The following is a 15512-nucleotide window of genomic DNA, read 5'->3' as shown; positions in this document are numbered from 1 at the left end:
TTAGAGAATTCTCAGTGGGAACAGTCACATGAGTCAATTAAAAACTGTAATAGATCTTTGGAAATACTTAGTTTTTATTTTGAATGATTTTGCCGAGAAATGGTTAATAAAAAAAGACTATTATACATGACTTGCATTGTAATGCCCAGACAGAAAAGAGCATTTATATTTACTTGATTTGTTCTGAGTTTAATTCATAAGTTTACTATACTGCTTTTGAAAATCCAGTAGATTGTTCTTTAAAATAATTAATATTTGTTTATTCTTTTTAGATACATGACAGTAGAGTGTATTTTGACATATTATACATACATGGAGTATAACTTGTTTTAATTAGGATCCCATTCTTGTGGTTGTATGTGATGTGGAGTTTCACTGATGGTATATTTATATGTGAACATAGGAAAGTTATGTCAGAGAAAATCCAGTAGACTTTGTTTTCAGATATAAATACCTTTTAAGCTTAAGCCGAGGTGCTGCTTGGTCCCTCACCTATGAGGGTTTGCTTTCTCTTGGGCAGGCGTCTTTGATAGAATTACCTACTGTACACTGTGTAGGTTGGTCCTAGGTCCTAGTCTTCTCTTCCATGAGCAGGGGTGACCCCACTTATGTATGAGAGGCATTTAATATCATTTTGATCTGTGTTTTTTGTGTTGTTTTAATAGACATGGAACAGCTAGGCTGTAACTGATAGACTGGTAAAGCTGAAAGATTAGTGATATTAAATATCTGGAGTCTGGGTCTGTATATTGCTAAGGAAAACTCATCTGACCTGTAGTCTATAAAATCTCCCCAAAATGAGATACTAAATGTCAAAGCATTTTATAAACTAAATCAATTCAAATGTGTATATAAAAACATGCTTCCTGAATTTTTATTAATTATTAATCAACTATTTCCTATGCCATGATTTACTATTCTGAAAGTGAGATTTTTAAAGGGTTTCTCCTTCCCTCCCTCTCTCCGTCCCTCCCTCCTTCCCTCCCTCTCTCCGTCCCTCCCTCCTTCCCTCCCTCTCTCCCTCCTTTCCTCCCTCCCTCTCTCCCTCCCTCCTTCCCTCCCTCTCTCCCTCCCTCCTTCCCTCCCTCTCTCCCTCCCTCCCTCCTTCCCTCCCTCCCTCCTTCCCTCCCTCTTTCTCTCCTGGAGATTTAACCCAGAGGTGCTTTACCACGGAGCTTACATCCCTAGCACCTAGTACTTTTGTTTTGAGAGAGAATCTCACTAAATTGCTGAGGCTGGACTTGAACTTGATCTTTGTGCCTCAGATTCTGAAGCCACTGGGATTGAAGGCATGCGCCAACATGCCCAGCTTCTTTTCTTTCTTTCTTTTTTTTTTCATGGTACTAAGGATCAAACTCAGGGCCTCATGCAGTCTAGGCAAGCATTCTGCCGCTGAGCTATACCCCCACCCCTAAATGTCATATTTAATCTCAGAGTTTTGTTGCTTCCCCAAGGTGAAATTGAAAAGGAAATGATCTTTGCAGACCATGAGTAAGGAAACTGTTGAGATGGTAGTTTATCAAGTCATGCTAAAGTGTCAGTCGACATGAATTAAGACAGATTGGATGAGGTTATTATACCGTGGGGATTCCCTAAGACAAAGCTACTTGAATAGTATAGTACAGGGAAGTACTAACAGCTCAGCTATCCTTTTATTTTCCTCACAAGTAATCTATTTGAAAAGATGTTTATTCAATGAAGGAAGGAAAGGAGGAGGAGGGAGGGAGGGAGGGAAGAATAATAATGCTTAGAAAAAAGCAACTAAAGGTTGTTTCAATTATGCTTCTGAAGTGCTAGCTGGCATGTTTCATAAAGATGAGAGGCTACTTAAATCTGTTAAGGGAAAAAACATAAATCTCTCTGCTCTTGAAGAGTGGAGAAATGACAAAAGTGAATCTGTTTTTGCAGCAAAAAGCAGAAAGCCTTGTACAGAAGTAACCCAAGAATTAAAGAGCCTTGCATGTCAGAGCTATCTAAATGTTTGATGAATTGAAAAGAAAAAGAACATTCATGGTGATTATTATTTCCTCCCCAAATACCTGACATAAAAAGAAGTGGCCTCCAAGTTGTGGAATGTAAATCTTTTATTAAAACAGTTGTCTTTCCACAGTAGTAAAGCTTTGGCACATACAGTATAAAAAATAATCACCAACCATAATTATACCAAATTTCTCTTATCAACCGCATACCAAGTGTCTTCAATACAATTTTTTTCTGTATAAAAATACTGAGAAAAATTGATAAATAACAGGTAAGAGAAAGACACTTCTAAGCAACTGTTAGAATCATTTGGAAGAAGTGAATACTGTGGATATTTTAAATATCACAGTAGCAAGGACACGCCATTCCTATAGTATTGTGGGCCAGACAATTAAATGAAAGCAGAAGTGTTTGGGCAACTTTCCTATTTAAAATTTTGGTAACATTATTCAATACATTATTCAAACCAAATCACACCGAGAATCATTTCATTTAAAATACTGAGCAGTATTGACTATTCTGAAGCAGAACAGGCAACATACTGCCCTCATTTATGAGAAAAGTCTCAAAACACTTCCCAGGGTGATGCTTGGAGAAGCCGTGAGTTGAGCTGAAGCTGGAGTCTCCAGAGCAAAAGGCTAAGAAAGAAACAAACATTCAAAGATGTGATCTGATAACATCACTCGACTTCGGATAGACCATGGCAGACATAGATGCTTGTTCCATTGGGTTGCAAATATTACTCTCTGGAATCTTCTTTGTCAGCCTGCACATCTAAAGGCATGAAACACTCGATTGGGCAATCAACATTCTGTTAATGGAAGAAGAAGAGAATCAGTAGCAGATACTCTAAAGTATAGGGGGGTGTGGGTGGGAAGGGGAGACTTGTGATAACTGTTCATAGAAAGGAAACTTTCTAGTTTGAAGAGCCCAGCCATATACTGAGCAATGAGAGATGTTCAAAAATTCAAGGATGCTTTAGGATACGGTATTCCACACAAGTCACTTAAGAGATCTTGAAAAAACAAACAAACAACAACAACAACAACAAATATTTGGTTCATTCAGAAGAAAGGAATCTGCAGAAAGAGATTCCCTGTCATGCACCCAATTACATTTAGGGAGAGTCTTCAGGGGCAAATGGACTTACAGTGTTTGTTCTCTGATGATATCTCGGTGTATACTGGTTGGGGGAGTGACCTGAGGAGGGGCCTTCAGGAACAGTTGAACCACCTGGTCTGTAACAGTTGTCACAGAGCCAGCCCTGCAGGAGAGAGATGAAACAAATGGAGCTTATGACAGACAACCCAAGGGCATCATAATTAGTGCTTGAGTTAAGAATTTCAGCTCTTGTGTGTTGGTCAAATGAAAGCAGTTAATCACTAAAGAAGCACTGATGAGAATCTCATGCATTTGCAACTCTTGGAATACATTTTGGTTTATCACCAAAGCTCACACTAGTCTCTGCATACACTGTCTTTCTCTTGGAATTTCCTCTCTTCTCTTCCTATCTAAATCCCACTCAGTCTGCTAAGTCTGATTGCGGTCCCAACATCCTCAGCAATGTTTTGGGTTTTTTTTATATATATATACTAGATGATGGAAGACATTGTTTCAAAGAATCCTAGAGCTTTTAAAAGAGACTTGAGACCACATGGACACATACCTTCATTATACAGCAAAGGAAATAGAGATCCAAAGGAGAGGAGTGGCTTGCTGGGAGGGAGAGGGAAGTCACACAATGGGCATGGTTTGGGGCTGCCACCATGGAGTTGGGCTGACTCTAGCCAAGGTCTTTCCAGCATCGTATGGCTACTCCCTTCCTAAACCACCCTGGCCAGTAACATGGAAGTCTTGCCTCTGGCCAGCAACGGAGTGGAGCATAGGAACAGACCACGCTACACCAGTAAAGCTCTCTCAGATTTTTGCCTGAAGTGTGAGGAAATGAGAGTTCTCTTTCTCTGTTCCTAAATTGGGAGACGGTAAAATTGAAGCTGGTCATGGATGTCACCATAAGCAGGGAATCTACTAGAAAAGAAAAGGTAGCCCAAGAGCAACAGACTCCAGATGCCATGGTGGGAGCTGCCCCTCAAGCTGGTAGATACAGAACTTTTCAATTATGGGAGACATTTTTGCCCACTTAACTTGAACAGGACTTTCCTCTTGCAACCCAAAGAACACTAATATATTCTTTCTTATTTTTTTATATATTTTATACATTCTTTCATATCTTTTATATATTCTAGACATTTTCCATTTTGTAGCCTACTTCCCATAACACCTAACATAATACAGGTCAATGCCTACCTACAGAATCAGGAATGTTCCTACTCCTGTCATAAGTGGTTCATTGAGCACTTTGGAACAGAATAGGGGTCATAGAGGAAAGGTTTCACGTTCATTAAGTAACAAAGAGACTGAAGTGTGACCAATGTCTACTTCCCAATAAATTCTCCTTTACACATTTTTATACCACGTGACTGAGTTCTATGATCAGTCTTTATGAGAGAAAGAGGGGGAGTTGAAAGAAAGAGACCACCTTCACACACTAGGGATGGAATAAGATCAGTTTCCTTGGGCTGTGTCCCTTGGTAAGGTGATGCAGAGAGAACCCTGAAGAAGCTTCCCTGCTGCCAGATGAATCTCCCCAAAGTACATTTTCCATCACGCTCATTTTCTTCTTGTGCATCTGTAACTGGTTAATGCCAAATATATCATGCTGTGGACCTCGCCTGGGGCGGAAGCATGTTTCCTTCCCATGGATCAGAATTTGGAGCGCTGTTAGGAAAGGCATGTCTCCATTGAAAATGAAGGACTATAACCTTCCATTACTTTCCAGTTACAAGAGTCATTTCCCTTTGAAATTTCACTTATTTGGGAAAGGCACAGCATTCTGTTGTTACAATGAAGGAGGGCATATATTAGAAATAGCTGAGGAGTACTGGCTTAAATAGTGGATGTTTTTGCCATCTAATTTCTGACAACAAGACACTTAGGCAGAGGTTTGGTTCACTGGAGCCCACCTGGGCCAGTTCATCCTATCCCTGGGGGTGTGCTTACTGTCTTTCTGCTCCCTCAACCAAATCTGAGACATCCCAAGTCCAGCCAGTTTATGCTTCTCTTTTCCATAAACCCTTTCTTGCTGACTCCAGTCTAGCCAAAACTGTATTTGTCAGACTCAACTCAAAAACCTTCCTTAATTAGCTTGATTTTAAATACATACTAATTTAATTTCTGACTATATCATTAAGTAAGAGTCATGACCACTTCTCATTTCCTGTTTGTCCCATTTACTTAGCATATTAGTAAAGCTTAGTACAAGGATATATTTTTGGACTAAGAGAGGGCACAAAGTGGAATTTTCTTAGACCCAAAGTATTATCTGAAATATTTCACAACAAGGCCACAGGGAAATTGTCCATCAGCATAGAGCTGGCTACTCAGTGCTCCATAGCAGGTAACACTTCCAGTGCTGAAGAACAGAACAGCCTGAGAAGAGCAGGCATGGGGAGGGGCTGTCTGCCATCCTCAGGGAGGATGCTCCAGAGTCTTATCAACTCTTCATAAGAGGCACGGAGGCACCTTGCACACAGCATGTAAATACAGGAGTCTCCTCTGTGTCATATCTAAATTGCAGGGAACCTGGCACATCCCATCTTACCTGCTGGCCTCCAAAGCATGTACAGGAACAAATGGCACCTAAAAATTCCTTCTGCCACCGTTCTCCCACCTGGTAAACCTTCCCATCATCGTAGCATGTTGTCCCATCTACATGTAGGCACAAATCAGAAGCACATGTAAGACCAAGAACAGCAACGCAGACTCAGCTTGATACAAGGGTGGGTTCTATTTTATCCTAAATTTGTATCATCAAAGACCAAATTACACAAATTTATATAATTCATCATAAGAGAGGTACTACTCCTCAGATCTTAAGGCAGCATTTCCACAAACTAGATCTAATAGGTTTAATGAAAATCATATTTTAAAAGTTGAATTGACAGACCAATAGAGACTTCTTCCACCATTTTCACTGCAGATAATGATCAAAATACTCAGAAAAGTGCTAAAGTGGCTTGTAATAACATTCCATCATGACTCCTTTTTGAGGCTCACCTCCACTTTTCTAAATCAAAAGATGAACAAAGCCTCTGTTCAAACCTCAAGGGGACCTAAAGTCTCCAGTCCATCCTGTGAATGGGAGTTACAGCCCATAATGGAAGTGGGTGTGCCAGTAGAGCTCCAGAAACCATTCTCAATGACATACCGGGATCGCACTTGAATTCTCCTTTCCCATTGCCCAGGCACGTGCAGCTCAGCATCTCGCCGTTGTCTGCCCTGCGAGTCCACTTCTCCCCAATCCTGTAGTTCACACCATTGTCGTAGCACCATTCTGTGTGGGTGGGAAAATCACAGGCAGAGTTATTTGTGTTCTGACTCTCAAGAGAAAAGCACACTGGGATACAGGATTTTAAAATCCACACATCTGGAAAGAATAACAAGTTAAAGGTCACAATCCCTACTGTGAACTGATTCTTCAGTTGTACTTAAAAATATAGTTTCTACTATTTATTATTTTCTAGGCCATTTTAAGGCACTCCGCAGTAATCATGTCATAGCACTTGGTCAATGATTTCCATTTGAATTTTCATTAAGGTTTAAAATTGTGGTGAACGAAAGCAGGATCAGAGTAGTCTTTAGGAATATGAATATATATATATATATGTATGTATATATATATGTATATATATATATATATATATATATATATATATATATATATATATATATTTTAAAAAATCAGTTTTGGATTTGCAGAGACCTTAGATACAAAGAAGTGCAATGAAACAGATCAGCATTTTCTTTCTGACATCACCTCTTGCATGTAAGTTGAAAGAAAGAATAAACATAGATGACAAAACAATGATAAACCCTGGCTATCATCCCTACAAATAGAGACCTGGTGCTGAAGAGGATCCACAAGTCCTATCCCTTTACCATATGTAAAAGATGACTTTTAGTCTCTGAGATTTATACTAAATAGAACACACTTAGGAAGTTTACATCAGAATGCATTTTTTCTTCTAATTTATAAAATCAACAATTCAGTCTTCCTCAAATTGGAAGAAAAGGCATTAAACAATTATGACATTCAAGCAAAGAATATGTAAGTTGATCTAAAGACTCTCATAAACAACCTTAGAGTTCTGCTCCCACAATTGCACCTTATACTTACACAGGCAAAAAATAGGCAAACTGTTAAAAAGTAGTTCATTTTCAGAAGTTAAAAACCAATCACCTCATTGCTGCCAAATGTTAGCATACCCAACTCTACTGCAGCGCACGCCCATACTTCTGCTCAGCCTCTCCAATTTTATATACCATTTTCAGGTGGCCAAACACAGAAGTCTACACTGTAAAAATCAGTTGGCTTTTAAATTTCAATCTGGATTAAGCCATTTCATGTATACAAGTCAACTAAAACACTTTTAAGAAATCTTTAAAAATCTGTTCTGTTTTACTTCCATGAATATAATTTCTGTAAAAGTCGATAAAAGGCTTGTTTATAAAATGGTATAATGGTTAACACCTGTAAAAATGAACCGATGGTCAATAATGATTATATCTCCTAAAATCAAAGGATAAGTGAAAGGTTATAAATTCTAATACTAACTCTCAAAGCACAATAGATAAATCCTAGGATCACTGTAATTTGAAATTTTAAAATCTCTATAATTTGAAAATCAAATATTTTTTGGTGAAGTGGCTTTTAAATTACGGACAAGTAGAATATCTGTACATTTTCCTTTACATTACTAGCAATATTCAAACTATGTGGCTGGTGTGTGTGTGTGTGTGTGTGTGTGTGTGTGTATGTGTGCACATATTCAATGTGTATATTTGTGATGTGTGTGTATAATGTGAGAGTGTGTGTGTAGTACATGTGTATGTTTGATCTGTGCTAAATGAGTATGAGTATGAATCATCACCTTGAACCACATTCAACACGAAAGATTAAAAGAGAATTGGGGTTTCTCTGACTGGTACTCTCAATGAGAACTGACTCCACTGAGTTTGACTTAACAGAAAATTTCAAAAGCATCACCAACAACTTGCTTTAATCAGTAGTTGTATTAGCATATGACTTGAAATGAAGCAATATTCAACAAGTAAAATTTCCCATCATTTTTCAATGATGCAAAATGTTACTTTGAGTCCAACAGTTTTCTCAAATGTTTGGAAGACCTTGTGTCTACCAAACATGACTCCTTGGTACGTTAATGCGAATGTATGGAACTGGAGGAGATGGAGGAAGAGTGGATGATCAGAGCAAGCTACTCACTAGATGAATCGCATCTGAAATGCCCACTGCCAAAGCCCAAGCACTGGCACGTGAGTTTAAAACCAGTTTCAGATATTCGCTCCCATTCGTCTCCAATGTCATAATGGGAAGCCGAGTAGGGGTCAAAGCAGGTGTCATCAATAGGTTGGTTTGGGCCTATGAGCAAAAGGAAGAAAAAGCAAAAGAGACATATTATTGGTGGTTTGGAAGAAGAAGAAGAAACCAGAACATTATATACAATGACTTAATCTAACAGAAAAATTCCGGTAGCTCTAAAATTCCATCTGCTCTATGGATGCATCAGCCAGTCTCATAAATGATGTAAAGGTGTAGCCAATGGACACTTGCCACCAGCATCTGAAAAGGAGCCCATCTTTCACTTTTGTCTTCAATTGTAAAAATTATCATTTCTGGTAAATCTACTTTATAGAACATGGAATGGACCTTGAGGCAATTTAAGCTAGGTAAGAACAAGGGTAGCAATGCCTCTCCATCAGGACCTGAGTGACCTTGAGCTAATTATTTAGCATCTCTCTCACAAGACCAAGAAGCCAACACATTGTCCCTTTGCCAACCTGTAGAAAGTGCTCACTAAACTAAGAAATATTATTAGAGGCTACCTTCTGCTTATAATGCAAAGGTCTTAGCATTTTTATACTGTTATAATACAGTCTTCACTTTTATTATTGCATTTTTTGCATAATAGTTTGGAAATCCTAGATTTTGCAAAATAGTTATTATGATAGTAAAACTGATTTTATTAATAAAACCAACTATTTCATATAGGAGAAATCAAATGGGAAGTACATGAGTTAGGAATAAGCAATAGTCTCATCATGTGACCTAAGATCTTGTCTCTTTATGTTTTAGAAAAACTTGTTTTAAATAATTTGTGTAAGCCAGGCATGCTGGGTACATGCCTGTAATCCCAGCAACTCAAGAGGCTAAGTAGAAGGATTGAAAATTTATGGCTAGCCTCAGCAAAATAGCAAAGCCCGGTCTCAAAATAAAAAATAAAAAGGGCTGGGGATGTGGCTCAGTGGTTGAATGCCCCTGAGTTCAGTCCCTGATACAGATAGATAGATAGATAGATAGATAGATAGATAGATAGATAGATAGATAAACAATCTGAAAATAAAGCATGCCTCAAGTTATTCTCTAAAAACTTACTGTGACTTTAAATCTCACTGTATTTTTTTTAACAGTGTAAAATCAAATCCAGTAGATATTGGAAGTGCCTAATATTTCAAAAGGCATCACTCTAGAAGGAAATATATTTTAGAGAGCTAAAAAGTCTGAAATGTTTCAAAGTCAAGAGACCCTGGCTATCATGAAGAACACCACTGCCAGGAATAAGGAGTAGGAAAGAAAAACAGGAAGAACTTAAGACTGTTAAATGGGGATTCATTATTCCAAAAATATTCAGGAGTTGAAATTCCACCGTAACTAATGTTATGGAGATGGAATCTTTTAAAGAAAAAAAAAAGATGTGGAAAAGCACAAAAACCTTTATGTTCTCAAAAATTCCTTTCACACAACAATTTTGCCATTAAAATCACAAAATGCAATACCTAACAACAAACACAAAAGAACCTCTCCCCAGCCTGCCAGCAGTTAGCTGCTATAATTCTCCAAAGTTTACACATGTAAAATAGTAGTCTTCTGTCAGATGAAGAAGGTGGCTGAAATTACATAACTGGACCCTAGGATGAAATTCTGTCACATGGCATAGACAGGAGTTACCACTCCTTGTTGATGTGGAGAGGAGACCCTTCCAGTGGGAAGATTCAGGATTCATGATTTTGATTATATCCTATCTCATGTTCCTGGGTGAATATCATCAGCTGCTGCAAAGTAAAAGGCAGGTGGCATGCTACTGGCTTGAAAGGACTTGCAAGGTGCTACAAAGAAGAGTCAGTGGTTGCTGGGCACAGTGGCACATGCCTGGAAACTCAAGCTACTTGGGAGGCTAAGGTAGGCCAGCTTCAGCAATTTAGCAAGGCCCTAAGCAACTGAGCAAGCTCCTATCTCAAAATAAAAAATAAAAAGGGCTGGGGATGTAACTCAGTAGTTACGCACCCCTGGGTTCAATCCCCAATACCTGTCCCCACCCCACAATAAAGTCAATGATCATTTAACCTTTATGAAGGTTTTACACCTATATCATCAGGAGAAAAAAAGTGAAATAACTTTAGAATAAGGAAGCTCTTTGGATAAAGATGGGTTGCAGAGGAGAACTTCCCATTAGTTTTGGTACTAAGAATCACTCTAGGGGACCACAGCATGGTGGGAAGGAAGGGATATGGGAAAGTATACCAGGAAACCAGTGCCTCATATCAACTCAAGACACTGGGAAGGATTCAACACTTTTGGGCTAAATAACTGAAGCCCTTCCCAGGCCTGTTATCCTAACACTGCAAGTGTGTTGGTGAGGACACTTAAAGTTAAATGAACTTAAGGTTGTTCATTTACTTCATATTGATGGTAGGCATACTTCCCACAGTTGCAAGGCAACAAGCAACAAAGGAACAGTCACTAGGAAAAGCCTTCTCTGGTGCAGTCCAACAAGGAGCATGTGCCTAAACCACATGTGAATTTACATACCAGGGTTGCCCACAGTCACAACCTCCTCCAGAACCTTGTGCCTCTTCAGGTTTTTCATTGCCTCCACTAGGATGGTGTAGGTGGCCCCTCGGGTAAGGCCTGTCAGAGTGGCACTGGTGGAAGTTCCAGGAACTCGGAACTGCAATTATTGGTACAGCCAAAATGGGGAGAGAGCATTATAGTAAAGAACAGATGCGGGCTCCCTTGGTCCCTTATCATTAACCCTCACTGTTTAAACAAATCAAAGGGAAACTAATAAAGACCAGGGGTATATAGGAGTCCCAACTGGCCAAGGAGAGAAATGGAATGAGCAAGGAACAGTCACGTCTCTCAGATTTTCCTACCCAAAGTCTGCCTATGTGCTCCATAGTTAGCAGGAGCCCTCGACGGGACTAGCCGCCTCTTAATCCTACTAGATGTGGCTCTGTAGAAGCCCATGGAAGCCCTGCATGATCCTTTCACATCAAGCACAGACACTGCTCTCTGTGGAGACAGGCAGGCCATGCACAGTGGGCAGTAGACCACAACACAATACAGAGTCCTTAAAACAATGGCACATCCTCAAACTCAGGTTTCTAAGCTCAGGAATCTCCCACAACATAGTCATTTTTAAAAACTGTGCCAGTGGGACAAATTAAAGGATGGGGTTTTAGTGAGAGAATCAATTACTTCTAACAGCGGACATGCACAGCTCCTCCTACATTCTTTTTCCTTGTATGTACTATAGATAATGTGATTCTTCAAGGACAAACTAAGAATGGTGCACAAATGTAAATTCAGTGGAATATCTTTCTTCTTTTCTAAGATCATCTCTTTGTTCATCTTACTTGGAGCCTCCAATGTGTGAGGATAATACAAATGATTTCATTCTCTACTGAATAAAAGCTAATGATGCTCTCTGGTACATCCTCCCAAGTAGAGCCATATGGACTTTTAATAAATGATCAGTGCTTAAGTGTGCCATCTCTCTAAAAGTCCTAGAAGTAGACATTTTACATCAGAGCCTCTTAATCCTACTAGTAAGAAGCCCATGGGAATTGATAACCATTACCAATTGATAACCATTATCAATTCAGGCAATATAGACTGTTTATCAACCTGATCAAAGCCCCTGGGGAAATCTGCAATTCTCAGATTACAAAACACTTTCCCAGAAGGAAAACTTTGTCACTTCTTTCCTCTAATTTATTCCTTTCTGAGCTTCCCAGCCACAGGCAGGGAGGGAGCTGATTACCTGTAAGGGTTCTTCTGTCGTGCCAATGGGCTGACATGAAATGATATACTCAGAACTGTCCTGGAACGGGGTCCAAGAGATGGTTGTCTGAGAGAGAACTTCTTGTCCTGTAGAGGCATTTGGATTGAGCTCCGTAATGTGAGGGTAGAGGTGGTAGTCTACTTCTCCCCTGGGGACATGAATCTCATCTATAGTCGGCGAGTATGGTCTTGGCCTATGCCTTACGGGGGTGACCGCTGTGGGTGGTGTGGTCCTCCTAAAACCATGTTCCTCAATGACCATTTGTTGCCCAAAACTGGGCTGCCGATGGCTTGTGCCAGGAAGCTGAATACCGTTTCCATTGTCAACCCCAGGGCTGGTGATGAATGGGGTCTTTGGAACTGTGGAGGGAACATCCAAGATCTCTGGTCCTTGAAGATTGGGGTGAGGAAGGGTTACCAGTTGGGGAAGCTCATCTAGCCAAGAGAGGTTAGAGCAAAAAAAGCAAAGCGCGTTAAGTTTCAGTAAGTAGCAACCATTATCAATTCAGGCAATGAAGATTGTTTATCAACCTGATCAAAGCCCCTGGAAAACCAGCAGTTCTCAGATTACAAAAAACACTTTTTCCCAGAAAGAAAACTTTATGATTTTTCTCAAAGGTTTCTTTATAGTTTAGAAAGAAAAAAAGTGTTAGCATGAATTTATTAGAGACACAAAGCTTTGAACCACTGAGCACCATAGAAGCTGCCTCTGTTCAAATTAAGCCTAATGAAACTGCAATGTGTAGTGCCTGCCCACCCCATTCTCTTCTCTCTTTAAACCTGAGAAACAAATTATAGGAACTAGAACCCACAGCAATCATGTCAGTATCAGAAGTATGAGAATTACAGAGGTTTAAATCAATAGTTTTCATGGTTGGAAATGGTAAAAATAGGTAAGAACACATATTTGTTTTGAAAGCTTTCCTATTGCCATATGTACAGCATTTTCTCCAAATTCAACTAAAACCAAATGACAAAGTAAAACATTATTTAGTTCCAAGTTTCAGAAATCAAATAATAAGACAATGGAAGGGGTTTCTATCCCTCCTTTTTTTTTTAAAAAAATAGTCAACACAAAGTATAGAAGAATAGCAATAACAACGTGATTTTATATTTCATATCGGATTTGAATTTTTGAAAGGTAATAACAAGGTTTTATATCGACTGGCCTTTTAATAAATAAAAATAAATAAAATGGAACTCTACAGAGGATGTTCAGTTATTCCTCCTGTTAGAGAGTACAAAATATACATTGGGCCATTAGAAAAGCATCCATGAGATACACATCAAAACATGGAGACCCTTTTCACAATGCAAAATCCATCATTCATTAGTTTGGTCTTAACGTTCCTCTCATTACCCGGAAAGTGTTTTTTACCTGTCTTTTTCCTCCCAATCAGGGGCTCACTCTTCTGGTTGTTCTTCAGGGCAATGATGTAGATGGTGTACTCGGTTCCTGGTTCTAGGCCTGATGGGTAGAATAGAACGTCATGTCATATGGAGGGCTCAGCCACTCATGCAGGAGTCAGTCTCAGCAGCTGAGGCTCCTGGGGAACAAGCATCCCTTGCTAGCCAGCCCTTGACCTCTTAAATGGTAAAACTAGTACTTATGCCCCATTCCAGGCATTCTCTCCAATGTGGGTGGTTGGGGTGGCTCTGCCTCCAGACCTACTCTGTGGTACACAGCAGTTAGGCAAGTCCTGCAAGATACCAGAGCTATAGGGAGCTGAATGTGATGGCAGGATCACACTTAGTTTACTTTGAAAAACATCTTTTTCTAGCACTGAACTGACAGATAAGCTTACAGCAAAACAAAACAAAACATAAACAAACAAACAAACAAAAAACCCAAAATCTAGTTATGCCACTAACAATATTAAAACTTGCATTTTCATGAACTAGTGTCTTTTGAGATGTATTGAGTTCTCCTGGTACTATGTGGAGAATGCCTTTTGAAGTGCAGGGCTTCCCTTTCTCATGATATAGCATCAAAGATACAAATGGAGTTTCAAGACTTAGACTGTTGGAGGGAGTAAAGAGGAAAGGGAGCATAATACCAGTAATAGTGGCCTCTGTGACACCAGGTTGGGGCCGAGGGACCACTTCTCTGGGAGGGGACCCAGGCTTCTCATATTTAATGATGTAGCCAGTGATCTTGGCACGGGGCGGCTGCCATGCTACCAGCAAGGAGTTGGGGGTGGTGGTCAGGAAGCGCAGGTTGGATGGTGCATCAATGGCTAAAAGAAAGCAAAACTAAGTTTCAGAAAATAAAAGCCAAGAAAATGCTCCCATATTCCCCTCCCCCAGCCCTTTTAATCAGACTTAAGAGAGTGAAATTCTGTAAGCTCTTCACATGGTTCACAGGGAGTCATATTACAAAGACCCTTCATTTGTTTCTTAAGTTCATGTGTCTGATTATACTACAAGCCAGTGGTGTCCCTCAGCACAAAGCAGTTACCAGTGGAGGCATCGATGACCACGGGGGAGCTGTGGGCATTGTCGTTCAGGGTATACAGGTAGATCTTGTAGTCCGTGCCGGGTTGCAAACCTGGGATGTGAGAGGAGATGGTTTTTATGTGTTCTTCTTTACTAGGAAAGTTTTCAAGCTCACACCTGCAATTTTCTTGGCTCATCTACCCACCCATGTTTATGCAGACCACGGGAGTGGTCTACCTTTGAACAATAAAGTAGAACATGGTGTGGATATTAACTGTTATTGTGGAGCATACTTAAAGCAAATCACTAATGCAGAGAAGGACACCGACTAAAATAAATTTTCAAATGCAAAAACGCTATTTTAGAAGCAGTCCTCTTGGAAAATGAGGGGTGGCCCACTGAGTGTACTTTCTCTATAGGATAATTAGGTGGTACCCGGAATCAGAATTGTACAGCCCCAAAAGACCTAAATTGATCTATTTTATCAAATTCCCTCTGAACTTTGACCTTTATTAAGTAATGTTGTTTGTCTTTATTAATTATGTCTTTTTAAAATCTATATTAATGCTAAGAACTATACACCACCATTTCATTTTTTTCTTTTCTATTTTCATTTTTTTGTGCTTCTGGGGATGGAAGCCAGAGCTTCACCAAGTGCTTTACCATTGAACCGCATCCTCAGACCCTATTTCTTTTGGTTTTACATTATTTTGCTTTTTTTTTTTTTTTTTAAATAAGAAAGGGCATAGGGATGAAAGAACAAATCTGATAAAAGGCCATTTCTCTGAGACCACACACTAGACCAAAATCAGAGATTCAAAGGACAAATCTATTTTTGATTATGAGAATAACTGTTTCAAGCTGTGTTATCATAAAATATTGGAAATAAATTGAA

The 15512-nt window shown here is 39.5% G+C and overlaps 1 protein-coding gene across 10 annotated transcripts in view; it reads right to left on the bottom strand.

Moving 5' to 3' along the window:
* Window positions 1-2066: 2066 nt before the first annotated feature.
* Fn1 (fibronectin 1) overlaps window positions 2067-15512 on the bottom strand; it is a 64654-nt gene continuing 51208 nt past the window's right edge. For 5 of the 10 annotated variants that reach the window (XM_071619647.1, XM_071619648.1, XM_071619649.1 and 2 more), the window contains 10 exons: window positions 14640-14729; window positions 14239-14418; window positions 13560-13649; window positions 12162-12616; window positions 10928-11066; window positions 8324-8479; window positions 6248-6373; window positions 5642-5748; window positions 3131-3244; window positions 2067-2791 (listed from right to left, as the gene is read on the bottom strand). In XM_071619647.1, the coding sequence (XP_071475748.1) occupies window positions 2720-2791; window positions 3131-3244; window positions 5642-5748; window positions 6248-6373; window positions 8324-8479; window positions 10928-11066; window positions 12162-12616; window positions 13560-13649; window positions 14239-14418; window positions 14640-14729 (1529 nt within the window). In that variant the 3' untranslated portion in view covers window positions 2067-2719. The remainder of the gene's footprint in view (window positions 2792-3130; window positions 3245-5641; window positions 5749-6247; window positions 6374-8323; window positions 8480-10927; window positions 11067-12161; window positions 12617-13559; window positions 13650-14238; window positions 14419-14639; window positions 14730-15512) is intronic. The other 5 variants (XM_071619650.1, XM_071619653.1, XM_027941709.2 and 2 more) reach the window with 2 other exon arrangements.

This window comes from Marmota flaviventris, chromosome 11, assembly GCF_047511675.1.
Source record: "Marmota flaviventris isolate mMarFla1 chromosome 11, mMarFla1.hap1, whole genome shotgun sequence".
Taxonomy (NCBI): Eukaryota; Metazoa; Chordata; class Mammalia; order Rodentia; family Sciuridae; genus Marmota; species Marmota flaviventris.
Note: the sequence above shows the minus strand (reverse complement) of the source record. Positions and strands in the feature narration are given on the sequence as shown.